Here is a 21,289-nt window from a genome sequence, read left to right on the forward strand (position 1 = left end):
ATTTAAACATGCGTGGGATAAACATATCCATTCTAAGATAAAGTACAGGAAATAGTATAATGGCAGACTAGATGGACCATGAGGTCTTTTTCTGCCGTTTTCTATGTTTCTATATTTCTATGACAATAATTTCATACTTATATAATCCTTTTCATTTACATATTTAGTTACTATTCATTAATATAACTATCTCATTTTAACATAGTTGAAAGTCATCTTATATACAACACTTAGTTAATTGTTTACCTTCAATACAGGGAATCCAAGATCAGTCACAGGTGTTTAGCTGTTGTTACTTAAACAGGATTACTTGCATTATTATTGTTTTGAAATGAAATGCTTTCATTTCAATGGTCTCATTTGTATTTTTTTGTCTTTTCTCCCTGCAGTTAACATAACCCTTGACAGAGACACGGCAAACCCCCAAGTCATCATTTCTGAGGATCGGAAAAGTGCAAGATGGGATGTCACTCGGACGGATGTGCCACACAATCCTAAGCGATTCAAGTCCTCTTGCTGTGTGCTGGGCTGTGAAGGATTCACATCCGGGAGACACTATTGGGAAGTCAATGTGGAAGATGGAGGCATCTGGGCGATAGGAGTAGCCAGGGGCTCTGTGAGGAGGAAGATAGAACTTAAACTCACCCCAGAGGAAGGGATCTGGGCCTTGCAAGGAGATTTTGGCCAATACCAGGCTCTCACCTCGCCTGTAACTGCCCTGCCTCTCCTTTGCACTCCCAGGAGAATCAGAGTGTTTCTGGACTATGAAAGGGGACAAGTAGAATTCTTCAATGCCGACACAAAAGATTCCATTTTCCTTTTCCCCTCAGCATTGTTCGCTGGTGAGAGGATTTTCCCCTTTTTTAAGGTGTTGCTTGCTCAGCTGACTCTGGATGGCTGAATGGCTTCCCTTCGAGGAAGATGCACCCGCATTATGTCAAGTCTGAATTCAAGAGGTGTTCAAAAGAAGAATTATGCATGTTGAATTGAGTTCTGGTCTGTATGAATAGCTGCAAGTACTAAAAAGTGGAAGCGGTTCTCCAGACGTAGTTAGTATAGATCAGTGAGATGACGTGTTGTGTATATATGACACCGAATGTGGATTAGAATTACTGGATTTAATTATGTGGTAGCTTGTAAAGTTGTGTAGCCTTGTCCCTTTATCGGTTCCTTATCTGTTGTAATAGGTCTTTGTCATTTTGTCAAAGAAGATGCATTATCTGATTATCTGAACCATTTGTCTGAAGTGGTGTAGGGTTTCCTGCCTAAGTAGGGGGTTGGACTAGAAGACCTCCAAGGTCCCTTACAACTCTGTTATTCTATTCTATTCTGTTCAGTTCTATTCTGATGCCTTTGGACCTATGACTGAAAAGCAAGGTGAAAATAATAAAGGGAATCAAATCAAATGGAATAAGTGCTTTACATAAGGCTTCAACATACATAACTTTGTCTGATTCTAATGATAAAAACTCATGTTGTTCGTTTTGATTGATGGCTCTTTTTATAACAGTTGCTTCTGCTAATTACTGGTTTTATTTTATTACGTTAGCATCCATATAAGATTCTTTATATATGTGTTAGTATAAATCTAATTTGAAAATTCCTGTGAAGTTTCACACAGTTTGTAAATTCTTTTTTATTTCATTTCTTTTGTTTTCTGATTGTCCTTTTTCATATATGTTAAAAAAACATTAAAAAAGCAGATGCTTCAGTAGCTGTACCTCCTGTATTAGGAGATTGGTGTTTGTGACAAATTTGGAGGAATAAACTACATGTGTCTTTTCTGTGGCAAAGCAAGACTTCCTCTGTGAATTTTTCACTGATCCTTGGCTTTCACTACAAAAATCATACACAGCACTTGCATTTTCAACTATTGGAGTAATGTCATTAGCAGAGAACATATTTACAAACATGCAAACAATGTGGTTACATAAACACAGGTACAGTATATAGGCAACAAAAATGAAACCTTTTTAAAGGACTATTTTGAAAAGAGGGTTTTTACGTGAAAGGCACTTAATATGTTTGGTGACCTATGTTATATTGTTTATGTGCCATCTGGTCATTTTCATATGCTAATGACCATACAGATTTCTCTATGACAATATATGCTATCTATGTAAAACACATTGTTTTGAGGACAATAATGTTGATATTTTAGACAAGTAAAAGTGAATTATATTTCAATTTTTCAAAATATTTGTATTCTAATGCTGGACAGTGCACTAAAGTAAACTATGACAGGGCAAGCCACTGGAATACAAATTAAGAGCAAACTGCACTACTAGTAGTAGTGATGTTACCTAAGTTTGGATAATGAACGAAATGTTTAAACAATAGTCAAAAGACGAACAGAGATAGATCTACGCATTTCGTATTGACTCAACAGTACCTACATTACAATAACACGGTTAAAATCAGCCTGAAATATAAGATCTAGCAAGAGCACTAATTAAGCCTATAACATATGCAGGAACACTAAAATCCTGTTTTAAATGTAATCTTGCAAGAAAGCTGAGAACACCATGGATCCCTCATTTCAACCCTGAGCTCCAAAGTTCCCTTTGTTGAAATCCTAGTTCACTTATGATTCAAATAAGTTGACAATTGCCTCACTTTTCGTTTGGGGAATGCAATTTCGAATGGCCCCGATTGCAATTCCCTTCACCCCAGCCACCGCAATTTGAAGTAACAGGAAATGAATTCCAACAAGAGGGGATCCAAAGATGCTTTTTCAAGAGCAATTGGAGTTTTCCTGTTTTTTTCTTTGTAGACGTTTCGCTTCTCATCCAAAAAGCTTCTTCAGCTGGGACTGGATCATGGGGAATGGAAGGATTTATATTCCTTGCAGACAGCTTGGACATTTGCAGAGGGTGCTTGAAGCACTTGGAGGTTTATCTGTGGTTCTCAGATTCACCTGTCGTCTGCAAATTCCCTGTCGTCTGCAAATTCCCTGGAAATCTGTTCATACTCCTATGTCATTCAAAGGTGTTCATCCCAAAGTGCATGGCTAAAAGTATGAACGGATGTCCAGAGGCAAAAAAATGTACACTCCGGTGAAGACACAAATAAACCTCCAAGTGCCTTAAAAACTATCAAAGTTTTTAGAGTTGTTAATGTTATTTGTATGTTTTGATTTTGGTTGTGAGCCACCTAGAGTCCCTAAGGAGATGGGCAGCATAAGAAAAGAAAGAAAGAGAAAGAAAAAGAAAGAAAAAGTGGGAGAGAGGGAGATAGATAGATAATAAATAATAAATACATCATGAATGAATGAATGAATGAATGGAGGAAAATGTTCATCTATCTGCAAGGAATATTTTAAAGAACCCCTTCCATTTCCCCACCGTGCATTCAGCGCTGAAAAAGCTTCTGGGATGGGAAGCGAAACGTCTTCCAAGGGGGGGGGGGGGACAAAGTCCAGTTGTCTCTTCGGAAAAGGGGGTGGGGAAGCACCCTTGAGACAACCATGACTCGGATGACTGAATCTCCATAGAGATTCTCCCAGAAGGGAACCTATTTCCATAGAGTCCCCTCCAAGAGAGGACTTCCTATCCTCCTCTCCGCCACTTCCGGCGCGCGAAGCGTTTTACCGCGCCAACGTCTCCACAGTCGTCCGGCTCACTACCTTCGACGTCGTTCTGGGCCGCGCCCCTTCCGCGAGGGCAGCTTGGGCCAATCGGGACTCCCGCCGGAAGGGCCCTCTCTCGCGTCGCCTTGGGCGAAAAAAGGAGAGCGCATCGTGCGCGGTGCGGCTGAGCTGGTGGGCACCATGAGCGCAGGCCTGGGCGGGATGACGGCGGACCAGCTCTTGCAGCAGAGGCTCCTCCGGAGCCGCCTGCGGGGCACGCAGCACTTGGGCCTGGGAGGGCAGATGCAGCCGTCGCTGCTGCTGCAGCAGCAGCAACAGCAGGCCGCCCCGCCTTGCCTGCTCTCTCCTCCTTCGCCGCCCGATTCCCCGCCGCCCGGCACGACGCCCGCCGAGATCCCGGCCGGCCCGCGTTACCCGAGCGAGACCTGGTGCTCCTTGTGCCGCGTCTACTGCCCGGATCCGGTGTGCCTTCCCTGCGGGCACAACTTCTGCACCGCCTGCATCGGGCAGCGCCTGGGCGAGCCCAAGATCAACATCTCCTGCCTGGAGTGCGGCGCCAGCGCCCGCAAGAGGAACCTCCGGCCCATCAAACCGCCGCCGCTGCTGGCCAACCTGGTGGTGGAGAGGCCCAAGCGGCAGAGGCTCGACGCCTTCACCGGAGCCGCGGCGGCGGCGGCGATGGCGATATCAGCCACGCTGGTCGCACCGGCGAGCTTAGCAATAGCCCCGGCGCCAGTGGCAGCAGCAGCGCCGCCGCTGGCGTTGGTGACGCCTGCCCCGACGATCCTCCCTCCGGCGCCCGTCGTCTCGAGGCCCGCCACCCCTCCGCCTCGGTCTCCGACGCCGCCGCCCCCGCGGCAAGCCACCCCTCCGCTGCTCCCTGTCGTCGCGACCTCTCCGGCCGCCCCCTCCACGCCGCCTCCGGCCCCTCTGCCCGTGGTCTCTCCGACCGGGAAAAGGGCAACCGTCGCCCTCGGAGGGGCTGGAGACCGGAGCGGAGAGCGGCTGTGCGAGCTCCACCAGGAGGTGCTTCAGTTCTTCTGCGAGGAGGACCAGATGCCCATCTGCGCGCAATGCGACCGGTCCCAGGAGCACCGCGCTCACACTATCTTCCACGTCCAGAGGGCAGCCCGGGATTACAGGGTAAGGAGGAGCCAGGGGGCCCGGCGTCTAAACTATCTATCTATCTATCTATCTATCTATCTATCTATCTATCTATCTATCTATCTATCTATCTATCTATCTATCTACTCCTTCCTTCCTTCTCCCTCCCTTCCTATATCTATCTACCATCTATCTATCCCGCCCTACTCCCTAGGGACTCAGAGGGCGGTACACAGCAAAAATAAACATGAATCAATATAAAACATTTCAGTTTAAAATAATTGCAGCCATGCCCTCACTAGTACAACCCCCCCCCCATGGCCTACTTACTTCCTTCCTCCTCCCTTTCCTTTTTCTTTTTAAAAATAATTTTTGTTTTTGCTTGAGAAAAATTACATATCGGGAATGCCAGATGGGAATAGCATCTATTGACATGGTAGTTTCGAGTTTAGGATCTTACATTTTCCCCTAAATGATCATCATTTTAATAGAGCCACCGTTAGAGTGGGCAAGGCAATTTAACAAAACATAGAGCTAAATTAAAACAATGAAGCAAGATGACTTGGATTGAAAAACAACTGTGAAGATACCGCCACAGCCCCCACCCCCCTGTGTACTGTGTTTCCCTGAAAATAAGACCCTGTTTTATATTTTTTGGAACTCTGAAATAAGCGGTTGGCCTTATTGCCATGCACTCAAAAGCCCGGTTGGGTTTATTATCAGGGGATGCCTTATTTGGGGGAAACAGGGTGTGTGTGTGTGTGTGTGTGTGTGTATCTCTGTGTATAAACATTAATTTTTATAGATTTTCAGGGGTAGGCCTTGGCGTATTTGGGTCTGTTCCATGTAACATTCTATCAATCCTACGTGGAAACAGACCCGAATACGCCAAGACCTACAGAAACATATACACACATATATATAAATAAAAACAACCCTGGACCTGGGATCAAAGCCAGATTTTAAGGTTTTTTTAGAGTACAGTACCAGGTTGTGCCATTTGTATCTTTGGGGGCTGGGGGGAGATGTACTGTCTAAAATGGGCCATGACAGAGAATGCACACTTCCATAATAATAATATGATACCATAATAATAATATGGTACCATAATAGTAACATGGTACCATAATAGTAATATGGTACCATAATAGTAATATGGTGCCATAATAGTAATATGGTACCATAATAATAATATGGTGCCATAATACAACAACATTTAATAGAAGGTACCAGGTAATGCTCAACCCAAAGGTACCAGCCAACTAGCCAAAAACAATGGAAGAAGAATGGTCCCTCAGGGAACCAGGTTCGGTGCTACAAAGGATTTTAAAAGTTAGACCCAACACCTTGATTTGTAGTTCAAAAGCCAGCTGGCAGTACTGTTTTGTACAAGTCAACTGCCAATGTTTCTTTAGTGTTTCCTTTTTTTGTACCTTTTTATAGTACCTAAAGTTTGTGGCTATGGGTGTGTTTATGTATATATTATAAACATAAGGCCCCATTTCTGTTCACAGCACTGTGTGTTGAACTGGCTATAGTTTCTGGATGGTCTTCAAGGGCTTCCCCATATAAAGCACATTGTAGTAGTCCATATATGAAGTGACCAGGGTTTGAATGAATTGTAAATGGATAATATGGTCATTTAAATGTTAATTCATCTGAGCTATCTGCTGTGTTGATTGCAGGGTAATGAATAAGGATAACCAGCAATCTCAGAAGTGCAAACATATATGTTTGTGAAAGATCTGACAGGCAATTCACTTAAGTAGTCCTCAATTTATAACCTAACCACAACTGAGCCAAAGTTTCTGTTGCTAAGCAAGTTAAGTGCGTTTTGTCCCATTTTTTGACCATTCTTGGTGCAGTTGTTAAGTGAATTACTGCAGTTGTTAAATTAGTATGATGGTTAAATGAATCTGGCTTCCCCTTTCACTTTGCTTGTCAAAAGGTGATTACATGACTGGGACACTGCAGCCATCTTAAATATGTGCTTGTTGCCAAGCAACCGAATGTTGATCACATGACTAGGGGGGGTGTTGCAACAGTAAGTGAAAAATGGTCATGAATCACTTTTTTCAGTGCCACTAACTTTGAACAGTCACTAAATAAATGTTTGTAAGTTGTAAGTTGAGGACTATTTGAATTGCTATTTTCTTTTTTACTTGCTTTTTTATGTTCATCAAAGCATCTAGCTTTTGGGCCATGTAAAATAGCAGCAATTGCCTGTCAAGCTACCAATGTTTCTTTAATGTTCCCTTTTTATAGCACTTAAAATATACATAGCTCATATATATAATAGTTTACTATTTGGAATGCACAACATCTTAAATAACCATACTTCTGTTTGTAGCTTAATCTCACGTATTTATTGATAGAGCTTAGTATTTACTATACTTTCCTGTTTCTTTGACAAGACTGGGTTCAGAAGTGAAATTCTTGTTTGATTGATTTATGCTTGCTACACTGCCATATGTTCTTACAGGTTAGCACCATCTAATTGATTATCTGATCATGAAAAGACTAAGCAGCATTAGAGCCCAATTGAAAGACTCTCAAAAGATCCCAGACCTCTACACTAGGTTTTGAAGGGTTTTTTTTAATTAAAAAAACTACTTTTGCTTCACAAATTCAATGCAAGCATTTGAAAATTCAACTGTCACCAACATTAGGCTCTAGAAGAATATTTGCACGAGGGCTGTCTCTATTTTTAGTTCTAATGAAATAAAATCTGCAGCCGAATGGAGCATTGTGATCTCTGGTGTCAAGGTTTTGCGTATTGTATTACCTTGGAGATTTTATGAGACTATGGGGTTAGGTGAAGATAGAATCAGTGCCCAAGATTCTTGAATTTTGTTTTAAGGAGCAAGAGTTAGCTTCATGGTTATCAGCAGGTACGAAGCCTAAAAACACCCATAGCATTCAAACTAGTGGAGTGAGGAGATGTCAGTATTCTGCTTTGTATATCTATTCTCTCTTGGATAGGTGTTATGGCAGTGTAGTGGATCAGAAATATTGGCCCAACAACATTCTAATTGCAAACTACATTTCAATTATCCACTAGTATTTGTCAACCTTTTTATTCTGAAGGACCCTTGAAATAATGTTTAAAGTCTCAGAGATTCCCTGCATACAAATTATTATACATACCAGCCAGGTCACTATGGGAGGGAGATGGCGGTTTCTAAATTTGACATATAAATAAAATAAACATCTACAGCTAGCATTGCGTGGCATATAAAACCAATCATCAAAATCAATGAACCCGTAGCAACTTCTCAGGGACCCCAGCTGAGAAAGGCTAATCTAGTTTGTCATCCCATCCAATTTGTTTTGTTTATGGCAGTGGTTCTCAACCTGGGGGTCAGCACCCCTTTGGGGGTCGAACAACCATTTCATAGGGGGTCGCCTAAGACCATGGTAAAAGACAAATTTCCCATGGTGTTAGGCACTAAAGTTTCTAATCTGGCGCCTTGGAATATATTTTTACAATCCGACCAATCAGGCGTTTACAGTGGGGTTGTCCCTCTGACCTTCCTGCCAATCAGATTAAAGCTCTGTTGGGAGAATTGGTGCTAGGCTTATGGTTGGGGGGGTCACCACAACATGTGGAACTGTATTAAGGGGTCGAGGCATTAGAAAGGTTGAGAACCACTGGTTTGCAGGTAAGTATGTTGTGTGAACTAGCCAATTGCGGTAAAGTAATTAACCAAAGATTAGCGTATTATGTGAACACAGGTTGCCTGTGCTGTAATTTCCAAGATCTTACTGCCTCTAATCTTATCCCCCCTATCTCAAGCCATTTTTATTTATTCAGGAGCGAGTTAAGGCACAATTAGAAACTCTGAAGCAGGAAAAAAATAATCTGTGGAGTCAGAAGCTGACAGGCGAGAAGAAAATCCAAGAATACACGGTAGGTACCATTACATACCATGAGCAGAGAAGTAAGGCTTGGATTTCTGGATTCCTCCCCCCAGCCCCCCAATTGGTCAAAAATTCTCCTTGTTGTGTATTGATTCTCCCTTTCTTCAAAGTGTTCTATGGCCATTTCTTCTCTGCCTGCACTGTCTCTTATGCAGCATCTACAAGAAGTCCTCAATTGGGGCGAGAATTTCCTTGCTAAGCAAGCAGTTGTTAAGTGAGTTGTGCCTGATTTTATGTCCTAGTTTGCCACGGTTGTTGAGCAGATCACTGCAGTTGTTAAGTAAAACACACAATTGTTAAAGTGAATCCCTCTTTCCCTATTAACCTTGCTTGGTGGAAGCCGACTAGGAAAGTTGCAAATGAAAGTGAGGTGGGGAGTGCGGAAGACAGACTGAAGAAATGGAATGGAAAATTGGTGCAGAGTAGGATAGTGGTTTATGATTGGTCGATTGAAAATGTATGTACATGTACAACTGCTCAAAAAAAATAAAGGGAACACTTAAACAACACAATACAGCTCCAAATAAATCAACCTGTGAAATCAAACTGTCCACTTAGGAAGCAACACCGATTGACCATCAATTTCACAGGCTGTTGCGCACATTCAACTTTGTACAGAACAAAGTATTCAAAGGGAATATTTCATTCATTCAGATCTAGGATGTGTTCTTTGAGTGTTCCCTTTATTTTTTTGAGCAGTATATATCACTGATTATCTCAAGGTACATGTATATTGATGTATGGATGGAGTTTGTGGAGAAAAATACAAAAAAATTCAAAAAAAAGAAAAGGTGATCCCTGTATAACACAATCAGTTTTGCACTGTGTGTCCTTCAACCCCGGTAATGGATCTTCTGGTTGTATTCCTCATTGGGAAACGGTTCATTCCTTTCTCATCCCACCCCTGGTCCCTGCAGGAAAAGGTTGAAACCGAAAGGAAGGACATCGTCACCGAATTTGAACAGCTGCACCAGTTCCTGAAAGAACAGGAGGATCGCCTGCTGACCCAGCTGGAAGAGCTAGATAAAGACCTAGAGAAGCAGAAAGGCGACATGATGACCAAAATCTCAGAGGAACTTTCCCGTCTTGGTGATGTCATCACCGAGATGGAGGTGAAGTGCAAGCAGCCGGCGAGTCATTTTCTGCAGGTGAGGCTTTGCGGTCACAAAGGTCTCTCTTTCTGGCTTGGAGGTGACCTTACCAGTGAGTCAGAAGCCCCCGGCACTGGGCTCCCAAGGTTTTGGATGTGAGGTTTGTGAATTCCTGGCCCTTAGATACAGTTGGTCTGACATGAACTCGGATGTGATCCCTACTGGAACCCGGAACAAGGATTCAATCAATTATTTCTTGTGGTGGTGGTGGTGGTGGGGAATCTGCCTATTGACGACAGTGGGGTACAGGCCATAGACAGGTAATGGGGAGGGGTCTTCTCTGAAAAGTGTTCCCCCTTCCCTTTCTACTCTGCACAGGATCTGGCATCGGCCTTTCTGGTCGATGTTGTGGCTGTTTGTGATGAAGCCAGATTAATTCAGTGCTGTGGGTGGGAGTATTTTCCACCCTGTTTGGCCTTTCGTGGGAAGACGAAGGGGGACCTTGCTAGTTTTGGTCCGTGCTCTCGTGGAAAAGGCGCCCTTGGGCTTCTACAAAGGGAGAGCTGGAGCTCTGGAGCTCCCCCCGTTGCAGGATGCCATGACATCATAGCATTCTGCTGTTGGCAGATGTACTTCCAGGTCGCTCAGCCTGACCTGAAGGCTGTTGAGAAGCTGGCCTGGATGACCCCATTCCTTCAGGTTCATGCCGGGACCCATCGGGTATGGCTGCCATGCAGACCTAGTACGTACTGTCCTGTTAAAATACGGGTTCTCTCAAGGGTGATTGGGATCTCGGGCTGCAGCCGCTGCAGTGGCGGGATGGGATGCGATGTTGGCTCCTAACATTTGGCCCATGGATGAGTTGCATGCCTCCAAAGAGACCCGGGGTTGGTGGGAGTTTGGGGGTGGGGGGGTGGGTGGGAAGTAACTTGGGCAGGTAGCGAAACTAGCGGGTTTTCTTTTATGAAGAAAAGAACAACAGGGTGTTGTGCCGTATGTGTGCCTGCAAAATAGCCTGCATTTTCTGGGATCTCCTTAGGATCTTCCTGTGGTCCACTCCGTGTCGAACGTCATATGTAGCTATTCCAAGGATGTGAGGCTGGTTTATTTTTTTTTAAAAAAATCGAGCAGCACCTCCTGCGCACTTGGTCTCTTGGCACAGAATCCTTTTTTGTTTTGTTTTGTTTTGTTTTCGAATTGTTTTGCAACCAGCTTTCTGATCACAAGCAACAAAAGGACAAGATGTTTAGGTAACCTGTGACGTGCAGAGAATCTCTCTGAGGCACAACGGGTGATGGTGAAGAGGCACCGTGATCCTGGGACGGGGGCCATTGCTGGGGGGGGGGGAGGAGGCCTTTGGGGGTCCTTCCTTCTGGGCCTGGGCTTGTCAAAGCACAAGGCGCAGTTGCCTCCGTTGGGCTGAAATCGGTCACGCCCTCCTCTTCCGTTTAGGTGTGTGCCCACCAGGCAGCCCACTTTAGAAGTCACGTGGTGGTGGGGGGGCTGAGGCCAGGTGTAGCTGGTGGCCAGGCCTCGGAGGGGGGCGCAAAGCCAGCCTGCTCACTGGCAGAAAGGGGCGGGCGGACAGTTTCGGGGAGGAGAAGGCTGCTGAAAAGAATTAGGGCAGCCCTTCTCCTCAGAGAACCAGTTACAGCACCAGGGAGAGCAACGTGGCCTGAAGGCTCCCGTGTGTAACCGGAGCATCCCCCACCTCTTGTCTTGAAGCAAACCTCCGATGTTCCACCTCAGGGATCACAGGTAAGAGCCTGAGGGTGACTGGGGGGGCAGGCGACTTCCCCCCCTGCCTTGATAAGCACCAGAGGCTAGAACAAAGCTCTCCCACCTGCCATGCCTTGGACAGCGCTCACAGGAGTCCTTCCATCCGCAGCCCGAAACAAAGGGGGCTGAGGCATGCTCCCCATTAGCCAGCGATAGAGCGCAGGGGGAGAGCATTGTTAGTCTCAATGCCATTTTTTTTCTCTTTTCTTTTTTCCGTTTCTCTTCTAGGACATTAAAAAGAACATGGACAGGTACGTATGATTCTCCTCCTTTCCCTTCTCTTCTAAAGCAACGTCCTTGGGGGGTAGATGAGGGTCATGCAGTGGTCTTATGTTTTCTGCTAAATTTGGGAGCAGCCTAGGTCAGTGATGGCAAACCTTTTCCCCCCCTCGGGTACCAAAAGAGCATGCCTGATTGCTATCATGCATGTGTGTGTGCCCACACCCATAATTCAATGCCTGGGGAGGGCAAAACAGCTTCCCCCACCGTCTGTGAGGCCCTTTGGAGGCTGGAAACGGCCTGCTTCCCAACTTCTGTTGGGCCCAGTAGGCTCGTGTTTCACCTTCCCCAGGCTCCAAAGCTTCCCTGCAGCCAGGGGAGGGTAAAAACGCCCTCTCCAATCCCGGTCAGAGGCTCTCTGGAAGCCAGAAACGCCCTCCCAGAGCCTCGGTGCGAGCTGAAAATCAGCTGGCATGTTGGAGCTGAGCTAGGGCAATGGCTCGCGTGCCAGCAGATATGGCTCCGCGTGCCACCTGTGGTACCCGTGCCATAGGTTCACCATCACTGACCTAGGTGGGCACAAGTGGGACTAGCTCTAATCTGACAGGAAAAGTGGGCACAAGTGCTCGACTGCCATAAAAAGAGAAAAATGGCAACTGTGGCGAAGCAAGAAGAATTATTATTAGAATAGTGGAACTGCCACTACTGTATATGACACTAATGCCAAACCTATGGAACCATATCTGAGGGCACGCGAAGTGTCACCCTATGTCAGCTCCAATGTGCATGTACGTGCTGACCAGATGATTTTTCAGCCTTTTTTGTTGTTTTTGCTCTCCACAGGCTACAGGAGACTTCACTGAAGCCTGGGGATGGTCAAAAGCGGGCCAACCGGAAGTTCATTTCCAAACTTCCGGTTGGCTGTTTTTCACTGTCTCCAGGCCTCAGGAGTGTGGAGGCTTCAGTGAGGCCTGTGTGCATGCGCAGGGGGGAAGAGGGGGGGGGTTGTGTGGGCAGGCACGCGCTAGTGTGCACACACCCTTTTGACACATGAGCCAGAATAGGTTTGCCATCACTGCTACATGCTAATCAACAGCATAATGTGTTATTAATTCTCCATAATGTCAAAATAGATGTTGGAGTTTTGCATAAAAAATTGCAGTAGTTTCTATTCTTGGTGTCATTTGTCAGCACTCAAAAAAATCTGCCATCTGGAAGCAGTTAGCATTTCTGGAGCAAGAAAGGCGAATATATAAAAAATGAGATGTTGCAATTTGGTATGCTTTAGTGCAGTGATGGCGAACCTTTTTTTCCTCAGGTGCGGAAAGAGCATGGGCGAGCACTATCATGCATGTGTGAATGCCCACACCCATAATTCAATGCCTGGGGAAGGCGAAAACAGATTCCCCCTGGAGGCCCTCTGGAGGCAGGAAACGGCCTATTTCCCAACTTCTGGTGGGCCCAGTAGGCTTGTGTTTCGCCCTCCCCAGGCTCCGAAGGCTTCTCTGGGAGCCAAAAACGTCCTCCCAGAGCCTTTGTGAGCCAAAAATCAGCTGGCCGGCAGAGACATGCACATTGGAGCTGAACTAGGGCAACAGCTTGGGTGCCAGCAGTCTACGGAGAAGGGCGGCATAAAAATCTAAATAATAATAATAATAATAATAATAATAATAATAATAATAATAATAATAATGACGACTCCACTTGCCCCCTGTGGCACCCGTGGAGTCATTATTATTATTATTATTATTATTATTATTATTATTATTATTATCATTATCATTATCATTATTATCATTATTATCATTATTATCATTATGTCAGTACAATACAGCAAACGAGATCACTATGCTGGATTTCGGACTGGTGATGAAATACGAAATCCAGCATAGTGATCTCGTTTGCTGTGTTGTACTGACATAATAATAATAATAATAATAATAATAATAATAATAATAATAATAATAATGACCACTTGCCACCTGTGGCAGCCGTGGAGTCATTATTATTGTTGTTGTTGTTATTATGTCAGTACAACACAGCAAACGAGATCACTATGCTGGATTTCGGACTGGTGATGAAATACGAAATCCAGCATAGTGATCTCGTTTGCTGTGTTGTACTGACATAATAATAATAATAATAATAATAATAATAATAATAATAATAATAATAATAATAATAATAATAATAAAGTGATCCCTCGATTTTCGCGATCTCGTGCTTCGCGAAACGCTATATCGCGATTTTTCCACCCGATGACGTCACTCTCTTCCTTTCTCATCTTTCTTTCTCTCTCTCTTTCTCTATCTTGCTTCTTCCTCTCTCACACTCTCTTCCTCCCTCTCTCATCTCTTTCTTTCCTTCTCTCTCTTTCTCTATCTCTCCCCCTCTGGCCGGCGGGCGGGCGGGCGCATCAGCGAGGAGCCGGGGTTTCCCCTTTGCGTGGGCGGCGGGGAAACCCAGATCTTCGTCTGCTCGCTGCTGCTGCGGCCGCCCAGCAGCTGATCTGCTCAGCGGCAGCAGCGAGGAGCCGAATCGGGCTTTCCCCTTTGCGTGGGCGGCGGGGAAACCCCGATCTTCGTCTGCTCGCTGCTGCTGCAGGCAGGCGGCGGACAAGCGGCGGGCGGACAAGCGGCGGGCGGACAAGCGAGGCGGCGGACAAGCGGCGGGCGGACAAGCGGCGGGCGGACAAGCGGCGGGCGGACAAGCGGCGGGCGCGGCAGCAGCGAGGAGCCGAAGATCGGGATTTCCCCTTTGCGTGGGCGGCGGGGAAACCCCGATCTTCGGCTCCTCGCTGCTGCGGCGCTGCCGAGCAGATCAGCTGCTGGGCGGCGGAAGGAACCTTCCCTGGGTCTTCCCAGGTGCGGAAATAAAAACACCATCTGCGCATGCGCGGCCATGGAAAAAAGGGCGCGCATGCGCAGATGGTGTTTTTACTTCCGCACCACTATATTGCAAAAAATCGAGTATCGCGAGGGGTCTTGGAATGTAACCCTCGCGATACTCGAGGGATCACTGTAATAATAATAATAATAATAATAATAATAATAATGACGACTCCACTTGCCATCTGTGGCATCTGCCATCACTGCTTTAGTGCTTCATTCCTTGGGTTAGGATAGACTAAGCTAGTGTAGTCCTTGAGAAATACATAAGAAAGATGCAGAATATGACAAAATGTGAACTTTTTCATAAATGGTGTTAAATGTGCTCTTTAAAAATTCAGATGCACCGCAGAAAAGTTCCCGTCGGCTGAGGAGGCGACATCGAAGCTGGGAGAGCGACTGGATTTGCTGTCACGGAAAGGGGTGGTCCTAAAGGAAACTATGAATAGATTTCAAGGTACGCGAAAGCGATGAAATCATCAGTAATCTCTTAATTGCTAGCCTAGGATACTACGGGGGAGGTGGGCTTTTTAAAGACTATACTCATCCTCAAACATTTTGTATGCGGTTTATTTATCAATAGGCTAGTCTTGGCTTAAATCTTGACATAAGTGGCAGCTTAGATAAGAGGAGCCTCTGTTTTACTTCATTGATAGGCAGTGAGGGCAACGGAAGGCAGGATATACACAGACCCACAATATATTTCAGTGACATGGCCAATGGAAGTGTTGAATTGAAAGTCAGAACACGAGGCAGGTAGAAGCTGCTGTAGGAAAAGAATAAAATCAAAATGGTTCCCTACTCGGAATATGCTGGGAAAGTAGAATTCAGCTGTTAGAAGCTATTCAATGGATAGAAGAGAATGAATAGAATTTTTTATTGGCCAAGTGTGATTGGACACCCAAGGAATTTGTCTTTGGTACATGTGCTCTCAGTGTACATAAAACAAAAGATACATTCTGTCTGGCGGTTCCAGCATCGTTAAGCCACTGCACTACCATGTACCTCTGGTTTCACTAGTAGAAACATAGAAACATAGAAGTCTGACGGCAGAAAAAGACCTCATAGTCCATCTAGTCTGCCCTTATACTATTTCCTGTATTTTATCTTACAATGGATATATGTTTATCCCAGGCATGTTTAAATTCAGTTACTGTGGATTTATCTACCACGTCTGCTGGAAGTTTGTTCCAAGGATCTACTACTCTTTCAGTAAAATAATATTTTCTCATGTTGCTTTTGATCTTTCCCCCAACTAACTTCAGTTTTCTCTACATTGGAGGAGCTAAATTTTGACAAACACCTGCTTTTTCTAGATAAGGTGACATATGCCATCGAGAGAACAGGCACTATGAAATCACTGAACGATAGAGGTGAGTTTTTGGCAAACATCTGTTTCTGTGTTTTTATTTTGTTTTCAATGAAAGCTACTTCACCTACGAAGGAGTTCAGCTAATGCAGAACGGGAACGTGGCTTGATTTTATTCCAGTACTGTATATAATCTAATTCAAATTCTTAACCAAGTTATTCATTTCGCATTCACCATTATCTTTGTAGAGTATTTTGCCAAAGGGATAATGATTGCAAATTTATTAAAAAAAAGAAAATCAAAACTGTAAATCCAAGGATTAGAAACAGCCCAAAGCTGGAGATGATAAAAACTCTGAATTCTTTTTTTTTATTAAAAAAATAATGTTTATTAAATATTTACAGAAATATAAAACAGTACATTGACCGAACAAAATGAAATCTTTTATTATGTGGAACTTTCTTTCATGTTTTAGTGATCTGCACATTGACACTTTGATCCCTCCACCCTTTCTTTTAAATGTGTGAATGAGATGATGACAATAATATAATCATCATCATCATCATCATCATAATCATAATCACAACAACAATAATAATAATAATTAAAAAAACAACTATTATTATTATTATTATTTTAATTTAATTTATTTGACTTCTATGCTGCCTAATCCCATGGGATTCAGGGCGGCTTATAACAATAAAAAACAAATACAGTAGTAGAAAAGAAGTTGAGTATCAACAGTAGATTTGAAACCCCATTATAACCCTAACAAACCCATTATAAAACCCTAAAACTAATCTAACAAACCTACATACCAGTCAAACATAATTCGGGCATGTCAGGGGTTAAAGTTCACAACCCCCACTAGGCCTGTCGACAACGCCAGGTCTTAACAGTTTTTTGAAAGGCCAGTAGACTGGGAGTAGTGAGAACATCGGTGGTGGTGGGGTGGGAGTTGGTTCCATAGAGCCAAGGGCAGCAACAGAAAAGGCCCTCCCGCATGGTCCCGCCAACTTACATTGTTTAGTTGACGGTTACTTGACGGGACCTGGAGCAGGCCAATTCTGTGCTATCTTCTGTGTGGCAGGAGATGGTCCCCTAAATAGTCAGGCCCTAAGCCAGTGCTGGCAAACCTATGGCACGGGTGCCACAGATGGCATGTGGGCCATTGCTCTAGCTCAGCTCCAATGTGCATGTTTGTACCAGCCAGCTGATTTTTGGCTCATACAGTGGCTCTGGGAGGGCATTTTTGTCTTCCAGAGAGCCTCCAGGAGGATGAGGGAGGGTGTCTCAAAATAGGTGAACAGTGCAGTCAGGCGGTAGGGAAAGCAAGTAGGATCCTTGGCTGCATAGCTAGAGGTATAACAAGCAGGAAGAGGGAGATTGTGATCCCGCTATATAGAGTGCTGGTGAGACCACATTTGGAATACTGTGTTCAGTTCTGGAGGCCTCACCTACAAAAAGATATTGACAAAATTGAACAGGGCCAAAGACGGGCTACAAGAATGGTGGAAGGTCATAAGCATAAACCGTATCAGGAAAGACTTCATGAACTCAATCTGTATAGTCTGGAGGACAGAAGGAAAAGGGGGGACATGATCGAAACATTTAAATATGTCAAAGGGTTAAATAAGGTCCAGGAGGGAAGTGTTTTTAATAGGAAAGTGAACACAAGAACAAGGGGACACAATCTGAAGTTAGTTGGGGGAAAGATCAAAAGCAACATGAGAAAATATTATTTTACTGAAAGAGTAGTAGATCCTTGGAACAAACTTCCAGCAGACGTGGTTGGTAAATCCACAGTAACTGAATTTAAACATGCCTGGGATAAACATATATCCATCCTAAGATAAAATACAGAAAATAATATAAGGGCAGACTAGATGGACCATGAGGTCTTTTTCTGCCGTCATTCTTCTGTGTTTCTATGTGTTTTTACCCTCCCCCAACTCCAGGGAAGTCTTTGGAGCTTGGGGAGAACAAAACACGACCCTACTGGGCCCACCAGAAGTTGGGAAACAGGCTGTTTTTAGCCTCCAGAGAGCCTCCAGGGAGCAGGAGAAGCTGTTTTCGTCTTCCCCAGGCATTGAATTATGGGTGTGGGCACTCATGGATGTTCAATAGTGCACACGCACGTTCTTTCGGCACCTGAAGAAAAAAATGTTTGTCATCACTGCCCTAAGCCATGTAGGGCTTTATAGGTGATAACCAACATCATGAATTGTGACTGGATAGACTAATCAATTATTATTATAACTGATTACAATATAACAACAACAACCCTGCAAGTTTGCACATCTGAGATATATGGCGGGTACATGAGTGAAAAGTACACTCTGGAGTGTGAGGTTTTATTTCCATAATCTGTGAGGCAGCTGTTCTTTAATTGTAATACTCGGAGTCTCAATTATTTGTATTTTGTATTTATTAGATTTGTATGCCGCCCCTCTCCGAAGACTCGGGGCGGCTAACAACAATAAAAAAAGACAATGTGAACAAATCTAATATTAAAAATAATCTTAAAAACCCCAATTTAAAGAACCACTCATACATACAAGCATACCATGTATAAATTCTATAAGCCTACGGGGAAGGGAAAATTTCAATTCCCCCATGCCTGATGAAAGAGGTGGCTTTTAAGGAGCTTGCGAAAGGCAAGGAGGGTGGGGTCAACTCTGATATCTGGGGGGAGCTGGTTCCAGAGGGTCGGGGCCGCTACAGAGAAGGCTCTTCTCCTGGGTCCCGCCAAACGACATTGTTTAGTCGACGGGACCCGGAGAAGGCCAACTCTGTGGGACCTAACCGGTCGCTGGGATTCGTGCGGCAGAAGGCGGTCCCGGAGATTAGTTTGGCTCTTGGGTGTAACAAGTCCTTTGAATTGGACTTGAAGGTCCTTGTCCTTTGCTTTAATCTATTTTTCTGTAATTCCATCTGACGGCTCTCTTTAAGACCTTAGCAGAGAGCTTTCATAGCCCTGAAACCACCTTCACAAGGATTCAGTGGCTCAGTAGATAGTAGTTTTATTTGTTTTTATTTAGTTTTCACATTTTTGGGGGGCAACCACCTGGGGGATTTATGCAGGTGGCCTGCTGAGCTAAGCAAACATCAGCAGTGGAAGGAAAAACCAAGGTACTGACAAATGTTGCCTCTTTCTGCTCGCAGGGATGGATTTCTCAAGTGCTCTTCTGCCCCTGGACCGAAGATATGCAGGAGATGGGGAATCTTGGCACAGGCCGCTGCCCGCCTTACATTACGTCCCCGACACTCCGCAAAGATTGGATTCCAGAGCTCTGGTTCTGGGCTGCGACGGGTTCACCTCCGGGAGATACTTTTGGGAATTGGAAGTGGGCGATGGGGAATTCTGGGCAGTGGGGGTTACCCGAGATCCTTCCAAGAAGAAGGGGATGATGGACTTCAGCCCAGAGGAGGGGATCTGGGCTGTGGGGCTGTGGAAGGGCCAACACTGGGCCCTCACTTCCCCTGTCACGGCCTTGTCCCTGAGCCAACAGCCCAAGAGAATCCGAGTGTCCTTGGACTACGTGGGGGAATGCGTGACCTTCACCGATGCAGACACGGAAGACCCCATCTTCACCTTCCCACCAGCTTCTTTTAATGGGACACGTGCCCATCCTTTGCTGTGGGTAGTAGGTTTCCCAGCCCAGAGTGTGTTTCTGAGGCGCATGGGTGTAAAATACCCAGTAGGGGTGCAAGAAATGGATATAATGAGCCCATAATTTTAAGTATCCATGTAACCAGAGAGAGAGAGAGAGAGAGAAAATTACAGATTACTAATCCTGCCAGATCAGAGCAGGACGTTGAGCCATTTTTAATTGAATGAAATTGGTTGTTTTATCTCCGCCTTGTGTACTGTAGAATGTGACATGGAAGTGGAACGGCTCTCCTTGTACCCCAAGGCCTTAAAGACTGTTGCCCTGGGCAACAAGGGAAGACTTAAAAGAGAGTATGGAGGCCGGCTTGGCTTTGGCCTGACACAATATCCCCTTTTAGGACATCCTCTTCCACCAATGGGTCAAGGTGACCCCTTCCTAGCACTAGGCTCGACTTTTTTCATTTTGGAAAAGAAAAATTTTAGCTATTAAATTTTGAATTTTTAGTTCTTTTTCAATCAGTTCGTATTTTGCATTTTTATGATTTTATTTTTTAAAAAATGATTGCATGTGTTTTCGGCTGCGATATCTAGCAGCATTTTCCTTTGAAAGGAAGGGCTTTAACTCTTGTCCTTCCGTGCTGAAAAATGTGTTCTTTATTTTTTTTGAGTACCATATGTAAATTTGGCCATTCCTTGGGTCAGAGATCCTAAATTGAAGCACTGAGTCTTGGCATCTGATGGCAGCATTTGGACAGGACCGTCCTTCCTCTTCCACCTGTAGGTTCTTCTCTTTTTGCTGCCATTTTCCGAAACTTGATTATAATATTCTTCCCTGTCTTCAGTCTGATCCTGGAGATGAAACGGACAGATGTTTGTGCCATAACAATAGTCTGGATGCTCTGATTTAAAAGATGAAATGCAATGCCTGAAAGACATGTAAAAGGAACCCTGGGGTTATGGTTGATGCCTACGGAATATACAAATCATAATAAAGACTGTTAGTATGTTCTTTGGTATATTTCGTATTCTGTTTGCGTAGCATCTCTTTGTGTGCATATTTTCTTTTGTAAGCATGTTTCTTTAAGAAGGAGCAAGTACCCAAAAATAAAGCTCTGGGTTTTTTTGTAAAATCATCATTTTGAGAAAAAGTTTAAGTTTAATCAGATTTGTATGCCGCCCCTCTCCGCAGACTCGGGGCGGCCCACAGCAATAACAATACAATGTAAAACAAATCTAATATTTAAGTTAATTTAAAAAACACCACAAATTAAAACCAATCATACATACTAGCGTACCAGGCATACATTTTATAAGCCTAGGGGGAGGGAACATGTCAATTCCCCCATGCCTGATGACAGAAGTGGGTTTTAAGGAGCTTACGAAAGGCTAGGAGGGCGGGGGCAACTCTGATATCTGGGGGGAGTTGGTTCCAAAGGGTCGGGGCCGCCACAGAGAAGGCTCTTCCCCTGGGTCCCGCCAAACGACATTGTTTAGTTGACGGGACCCGGAAAAGGCCAACTCTGTGGGATCTAACTGGTCGCTGGGATTCGTGCGGCAGAAGGCGGTCCCGGAGATATTCTGGTCCGATGCCATGAAGGACTTTATAGTTCATAACCAACACTTTGAATTGTGACCGGAAACTGATCGGCAACCAATGCAGACTGTGGAGTGTTGGTGTGACATGGGCATATTTAGGAAAGCCCATATAGCTCTCGCAGCTGCATTCTGCACGATCTGAAGTTTCCGAACCAAGGTCCAGTTTTAATAACGTCTTT

At 44.6% G+C, this 21,289-nt stretch overlaps 2 protein-coding genes across 5 annotated transcripts in view; both read left to right on the forward strand.

Annotated features, from left to right (window-relative positions):
• The window catches only part of LOC139160285 (zinc finger protein RFP-like), a 16,856-nt gene extending 15,063 nt beyond the window's left edge, over positions 1-1,793 (forward strand). The window contains exon 7 of the mRNA XM_070737989.1: positions 390-1,793. Within this exon, the coding sequence (XP_070594090.1) occupies positions 390-901 (512 nt within the window). The 3' untranslated portion in view covers positions 902-1,793. The remainder of the gene's footprint in view (positions 1-389) is intronic.
• Positions 1,766-20,522, forward strand: LOC139160241 (E3 ubiquitin-protein ligase TRIM15-like). 4 transcript variants are annotated; one of them, XM_070737915.1, is made up of 8 exons: positions 1,766-4,732; positions 8,490-8,603; positions 9,532-9,762; positions 11,431-11,463; positions 11,713-11,735; positions 14,933-15,048; positions 15,908-15,964; positions 19,067-20,522. In XM_070737915.1, the coding sequence occupies exons 1-8, from the start codon at positions 3,770-3,772 to the stop codon at positions 19,636-19,638; spliced, it is 2,109 nt and encodes a 702-aa protein (XP_070594016.1). In that variant the 5' UTR covers positions 1,766-3,769; the 3' UTR covers positions 19,639-20,522. The 4 variants fall into 4 exon arrangements, with proteins under 4 accessions (XP_070594016.1, XP_070594017.1, XP_070594018.1 ...); XM_070737916.1 differs by having other exon boundaries at positions 8,508-8,603; XM_070737917.1 differs by lacking the exon at positions 11,431-11,463.
• Positions 20,523-21,289: the final 767 nt, after the last annotated feature.

The sequence above is a fragment of the Erythrolamprus reginae genome, chromosome 2 (assembly GCF_031021105.1).
Source record: "Erythrolamprus reginae isolate rEryReg1 chromosome 2, rEryReg1.hap1, whole genome shotgun sequence".
Taxonomy (NCBI): Eukaryota; Metazoa; Chordata; class Lepidosauria; order Squamata; family Dipsadidae; genus Erythrolamprus; species Erythrolamprus reginae.

Bases quoted from the DNA above. Each gene is read 5' to 3' on its own strand.
- LOC139160241 (XM_070737915.1), top strand. From the start codon at position 3,770: ATGAGCGCAGGCCTGGGCGGGATGACGGCGGACCAGCTCTTGCAGCAG. The intron at 8,604-9,531 runs GTAGGTACCATT...TGGTCCCTGCAG, and splicing joins AGAAAATCCAAGAATACACG to GAAAAGGTTGAAACCGAAAG. The intron at 15,965-19,066 runs GTGAGTTTTTGG...TTCTGCTCGCAG, and splicing joins GAAATCACTGAACGATAGAG to GGATGGATTTCTCAAGTGCT.